At 34.5% G+C, this 6,686-nt stretch overlaps 2 protein-coding genes across 3 annotated transcripts in view; one reads left to right on the top strand and one right to left on the bottom strand.

Moving 5' to 3' along the window:
* The window catches only part of LOC107725438 (mitochondrial ribonuclease P protein 3-like), a 14,034-nt gene extending 7,823 nt beyond the window's left edge, over positions 1–6,211 (bottom strand). Inside the window, exons 1-4 of one of the 2 annotated variants that reach the window (XM_016534691.1) lie at positions 6,160–6,211; positions 4,796–5,764; positions 4,636–4,683; positions 4,416–4,548 (exon numbers count right to left, since the gene is read on the bottom strand). In XM_016534691.1, the coding sequence (XP_016390177.1) occupies positions 4,416–4,548; positions 4,636–4,683; positions 4,796–5,505 (891 nt within the window). In that variant the 5' untranslated portion in view covers positions 5,506–5,764; positions 6,160–6,211. Of the gene's footprint in view, positions 1–4,415; positions 4,549–4,635; positions 4,684–4,795; positions 6,005–6,159 lie in introns of those variants that run through there. The other variant, XM_016534684.1, reaches the window with a different exon arrangement.
* Positions 6,192–6,686, top strand: part of ppp2r3c (protein phosphatase 2, regulatory subunit B'', gamma) — a 10,847-nt gene continuing 10,352 nt past the window's right edge. Inside the window, exon 1 of the mRNA XM_016534702.1 lies at positions 6,192–6,435. Coding sequence (XP_016390188.1) covers positions 6,369–6,435 — 67 coding nt within the window. The 5' untranslated portion in view covers positions 6,192–6,368. The remainder of the gene's footprint in view (positions 6,436–6,686) is intronic.

The following is a 6,686-nucleotide window of genomic DNA, read 5'->3' as shown; positions in this document are numbered from 1 at the left end:
ACATTTCTATTTAGCTTTAATTTATTTTTATTTTAGTTTTAGTTATTTTAGTACTTATTTTATTTCAGTACGTTGCCAAGGCGACATTTCTAATTTTCATTAAGGTATTTTAAAATGGTTATTTATATATATATATATATATATATATATATAAACATAAAAGTTAAAATACCTTAATGAAAATTAGAAATGTCGCCTTGGCAACGTACTGAAATAAAATAAGTACTAAAATAACTAAAACTAAAATAAAAATAAATTAAAGCTAAATAGAAATGTAAAAAAACACAAAGACTAATAAAAATGACAAATGCACATAACAATATTGCTAAAACTTAAACTCAAATTAAAATAAAAAATGAAAATATAAAAAAATATTCAAAATATTTATAAATACTATAACAGTATGACTTTTAAATTTTGAAATGATTTTCACTCAGAAATTGCTATAGATTTCACAAATAATTTCAAAGAAATGGCAAAGTAACACATTGAATTAAATATCAAACCAAAGTAAAAAGAAATAGTATTTAAAACTTTGAAGAAAAATCTTTTACAGTGTATAAATAATACTAAACAATCAACCAGATCTATCTAATTCACAAATGATTTATTCCGTGGAATCCATAAACCAGTTCAACAGGCACATCGATTCAAAAGAATGATTCATTTCAAATCAGACATCACTTGTCGTTTTCATTTTCTTGACTTCTAAATAACCAGCAATAGTATATTTCTTCAAAAATATACTGGAGTAAAAAAAATGTTTTTTTTTTTTCCAGAATTAAAATTCTCCAATAAATTAAAGATATTTAAACAATGAAGTTTAGTATGAAGTTTAATCATTGTTTTGAGTGAACTGCAAACTCTTCCTCAAAGTTGAGGAAACAACAGCCAACAGCTAATACACAATCCTCTGTTTAATACACACAAAGCTGAGCCTGTCAAAACCACATGCATTCCTGGACTGTCAGGTGGCTGGAAACCAGTGCTTTCAGTTCTGCCTGAAGCGTGAGAATTTTTCCTTCTAAAATTCCAATTTCCACTAAAATGCAAAAACAGAAGATTGTGACCCACGTGTGAAAACAAGACACCAAAAAAGAATACGTGCAGCTATTTTGCATGCTAAAAATCCTGTTAAGTGTGTGTTAAGTAGCACGTTTGTACTGGGTGAGAGGATGCATGACTGGAGGAGGGGTGAGTGCCACGGACAGAGAGAGGGGGGAAGGGGAGCTGGATATTTGGGGAATTCCTCTTTGGTTTTGGTGGGAGTTAGCAGTTGGTGATCAGTTGTTCAACTCTTAAAAAATCTTGCACCATTGGGTTAGTACTCTCAGCATGGGACGAAATTAATCCTAACATACAATTTCACTTGGTTTTATCTATGATGACAATGATCTAGAACTGTAAGTGCATTTTTATTGTTTTTGTTTCGCTCCGCATCCTCTCGTGGCCATGGAGAGGTTATGTTGAATGGGAACAGGAACACCAGGGATTCCCCAATGGTGTTGAGAGTTCACGTGTGTGCGGTACTAGCTCGCCGTGCAGAACTCTGTGTGTACCTACAATATGGGTGTGTCAGGAACATGCACATTCAAAACAAGTTTAATCCAGATTTGACAGTAATCACAATCTAGCTATTTTTTCTTTTTGGAATATACACAATGGCCGATGACAATCAAAACACGCTCCTTCAGCCTTGAGTGGTTATTAACTCAAATGTACAATTGCAAGCTTTTGCTTGAATCATTTAAAACAAATAACAGCATTTTGTAAATCCTCAAAAGTACCTGCTCAGTTTTGTTCAAAGCATGCATGAAATACCAATAAAATGAAAGGCAGCCACTTAAAAATAGACAGAGAACAAAGAAATTAGATGAATTAGAGTTTGTGTAAACCACACCGTGCCCCGCGGTAGACATTAATGAAAAGGCATCTGCAAGTCCTGTACTTTTCTTTATTACAAGCTTGCTGTTTTTGAAACGAAAAAACAGGCTCCCCCAAGCTCAAGCTTGACCTAAAGAAAAACTACAGGCCACTGAATGTAAGGAGACTAAAAAAGGGGATTTTTTGCTAAATTGTTGATATGCTAATCTGCATATTTCACTTGGATTTCTAAATGTGTTAATAACAATATACTGTATTAACTGTACAACTTGGCCACATTTAAACTAAACTGACAAATTAAAGTGTTAAAAAGGTGTTTTTTAACACCAAGGTTTTAGGATTAAAACCTTGTATGTATGCATGCATGTATGTATGTATGTATGTATATATATATATATATTAATATATAAACATACAAACACAGTCATGAAATATTTGTACTTTTAAAAAATTATACATAACTTTCACTCTATATAAACTACCGTTAAAACTACCACGGTCAGTCATTTTTTTTGAAAAATAATTACTTTTATTCAGCAATTATGCACTACATTGATCAAAAATGACATTCTATTTCAAATAAATACTGTTCTTAAAATAGAAAACAGTTATTTTAAAATGTAATAATATTTTTTTCTTTTTGTAATAATACTTGAAACTTACATGTTGTAGAAAAAGAACATTTTTTTCATGTGTAAAAGTACAAATATTCCATGTAATCTCACAGTTACTATGAGGTCATGTATAATAACTATGCAAGATTTTAAAGCTGTTATTTAAAACATTTTAAGTTGTTTTTGATGAAGTATAGCATGTCACACAGCAGGACACAGTTGTCATTGCTTGGCATGTCACGTTATTAACCACCCAAAAGCACCACATTTATTTCCTTCAAAGGCAAAATGATTGTCTAGGGGTTGTTAAATGCTTCTGCAGAGTTTTGACTGGGGGTGTTTTAACTCTCTTGCTCTGGTTTCACTTCATAAAGCACTGCTGCAGCAATGGCGGGGGGCTGGAGTCCATGCAGCGCTGCAGACAGACAGGCACGGACTTTCCAGGGTCACTCATGTGAGAGGCTTTTGAGGGCTGAAATGTGAAAGCCCATTGTGTTGTGTTTTACAACAGCTAAAGGCACATAAGCAGTACACATGTCTCAGCATTAATCATGTGCACGACCAAATTAGAGATTGTTTATGGCTATACTGAGTACTTTGTTTTTCCAATATGTACTGTATGAAAATTTTCCTTTCTGAGACAGTGCTTGGAAACTGAATGTGTTTCCTATGCGTGAGAACGGAGTTTGCAAACAAACACGACTGTTCTCTCTGGGAATTGGAATTTCAGAGGAGTTGCTTGCCTTGTGACCTTGTGTCTTCGGTTGGACCGCATTCATGAGCTTTCTAAACCGGGGACCCGACAGACACATGAAGGAACATGTGTTGGAAAGCCCCCTGCATCATATCTAAATGTGGAACTAGACAGGATCACATGCTTTTGACATCTATAGACCCCACAGCCTGAATAAAGCAGCCCTCCAGACAACATCATCTAATTCAGGGGCAGACTCCATTTAAGACGGAGATCAAAACTGCATGGAACATCTTCTAATTCTGGACAGCTACACAACCCAACTTGCCTATCATGTTGTTGCAGCCTATTTGGTGCAACACAAAATGTAGCTTTAGTTTTTAGTCCATGTGTCCTTATTGCATTATCATTTTCAAAGAGGAAATAATCTAAAAGCATAAAAAAAATCATGTTACCTGTTTAACATCTATAACATATGTTACATGTATAACGTTTAATCGGTCATGTAGAAATGTGAATATAGGGTGTATAGGACACTGTCGCCATCTAGTGGGGTCAAACGTAACTACATAATAAGGCCTTACTAAACTTCAAACAACACATCCTTTACATAAAGGGGAATTTCATAAAAACACACACAGGTGACATTTCACCAGGAAATGAAAAAGATAAAAATATTGTGTATAAAGATTAAACCAATTTTAATACCATTAAGATTATTTGTAACATGACTTTAATGACAATAAAAAAAAACCATGCATTTTTTGGTAATATATATTTTAATATGCAAATAAATTCTACTAATACATGTTATTCATATTTATTAAAATATCTAATGAATTAAGACATTTTACAATTAAAAGAATTTATTGTTTTTTAATTAATTATGATTGGAACGTTTGCATGCTCTTTTGTCATTTTATTATTTTTAAAAAACATTTCTATTTTGCTTAAATTTATTTTAATTTCAAACACACTATGTTTATTTTTATTTTAGTTTTAGTCATTTTAGTACTTGAATTTAAGATAATTTATTTCAGTTAGTTGCCAAAGCCATTTCTAATTTGTAAGTTTATGTTTTTAATCTAATATTTATATTTAACTATAGTTAACTATAACAACACTGGTGTAAATGTCAATTTTTATCTCTATCTCTATCTATCTATCAAATTAACTTCGGTAAATATACTCTGGTAAAAGAAGGATATAATGTACAGACAGACCTCTGGGGTGGTTTTCTTGAAGATGTCGCTTCCTTCTATCACTTTCTTCATCACTTTGTCCTTCAGCTCAGCATACTCTTCCTCAGTCAGTTGAATGGATTCAAGTGATGCCTTGCAGTTTGTGCACTCTCCACTAAAACACAAGATATTTCCACACCAATAATCAATTAAGAATAGTCTTTATTGACAATATATTTGATTAAAACTGAAAATTGAGTACCTGGGGACCACAAATGAGAACTTCCCACTCCATTTCTGATCCGGTAAACTGCGCAGATGGAAAAAATTAAAACAGTATTTACATTTTATAAAATACAAATATAATATTTTATTATGTTTATGTTCTTATATTTTACATTATATCAATATTTTACATTTACCTCTCAAACCAAGCTTTGACAGTTTTAATCAGCGGCTCCTCAGGGTAGATCTGATTATCTCTCATATATGACAGGACAGAAAAGAGTTTGTCCTCCTGTCCACGCTGAGTGATGCCGCTCTGAAACAGGCACTGCCAGGTGTCCTGATTAGGTACGAGACCCAGTTCCAGGAGCTCATCGTACAGCATCCAGCTCGTCCCAGCGTCACCATGAAGTGCCGCCCCAGCGATGGCATCACTATAGTTACGAGGAGACGGCAGGAGGGCCTTTTTCATCCCCTCCAACACCTCAAGCGCCTCCCTCCAGCGTTCAGTTTGACTGAAACCTTTAATAAACAGGGACGAGGCTCCAGTGTCAAGAGTCTTAAAGCAAGTTCTCATGATGTCGTAAGTGTCAAACACTTCCGAGTGGTGCCCACCCGTGACACACAGTGTGAGGTACCTCAAAAGGAGTTCGTAAGAAAGGGTGCCTTTGTCCTGAACCACGTAGGCCAAGAGAGATTTGGCGATGTTGATGTCTGCATTAGCCGCCAGCAGTCCTTCCATCATGTGCATCTCAAAGCGATCAGGTTTGGAGGAACTCTCTTTGAACTTTGCCCATTCGGATGTGGTCAGCGGATGATCAGGAAGGGTAACTTTCACAGACCCTCTGCCTCTCGAAGGTGTATTATTTGATAGCTCTTCTGTATCCACCCCAGCTCTCTTTTTCATATATTCAGCCGTTCTTCTGGCTGTTCCAGCAGTAAATACTGAATTTGGGAATGCAGGCCTTGTTCTGGGAGTGAACCCTTTTTCTTTAGCAACTCGGCCGTGTGCTTGTTCGTCTCCTTTTGTGCTGTAATATTGTGTGTGTGGATTTATGATAAACCTGACAGCATGCACAATGTTTTGTTGTGGTAAACAAGCCAAAGCAGGCCTGAGATACAAGGGGTTGACAACCCATGATGTGCATAGATGCTTTATGCAAGTCCTTGATTTTAACACAACAAGAGATCCCATCATTTCCCTACCAGTCCACTTTACTTTTCAGACTACGCGCTACTTTAAAGGTGCTTTATGTAAAACGTATAATAAATGACTTATTCTGTCTCAAAATCTCATTGCTTTATGAATTAAGGTCTGTTTTACTGTTCAACACATATACAGTAACACACACTAACTCTATGAAGTTATATTTAATAATATTTGTATCTACAATTAATAGATAGAAATAATATTCAGCAAATTATCTTCTAAAGAAATGTCCTTTTACATTTAAAGCACACAATCTTGAGTTCCTTAGACCCACTAAGATATCTCATTATCTTTTAAACGCAATTTTGTTAATACAATCATCGGTAATTTAAACAAGAACATCTAACTTACAGGATCTGGTCAAAAGTACATGCGAGCAGCTCTTCACTCTCCTGACTGAGCAGTCGCACTTCAATGACGTCACTCGTGCGCCTTTAGGTCAGAGATGTAAACAGTTCGTCAACCGCCTAGGCTACTCAAACATAATACAATTGTTTAATAATAAGTCTTAATTTAGTTTAAGTTAGTTTTAAATATATTATGATCAAATAAAGTTAATAATGGCAAACGATAAAACCGCACATTGGAAAGATTTACTGCGGAAAAGACTCGCCTCTGCGAAACAAGGTAAGATGATGAATGTTAGCTAATCAGGTGCTATAGAGATTCATTGCAAGATCAAGGAGCAATGTTTTAAATTCCACAAAATGTATACATTTGTATATAAATCTCCCAATCAACTGGTATAATCACACTAGTAGGATTTAAAGTCGCTTAAGAAAATGTACCGTGGTTTTACTTAAGTAACACTAACTGTGGTAAACATTGTATTTAGTGGAAATGTATATATATATATATATATATAGACTATAAATGAA

This window comes from Sinocyclocheilus rhinocerous, unplaced genomic scaffold, assembly GCF_001515625.1.
Source record: "Sinocyclocheilus rhinocerous isolate Xijiao unplaced genomic scaffold, SAMN03320098_v1.1 scaffold1004, whole genome shotgun sequence".
Lineage (NCBI taxonomy): Eukaryota > Metazoa > Chordata > Actinopteri > Cypriniformes > Cyprinidae > Sinocyclocheilus > Sinocyclocheilus rhinocerous.
Note: the sequence above shows the minus strand (reverse complement) of the source record. Positions and strands in the feature narration are given on the sequence as shown.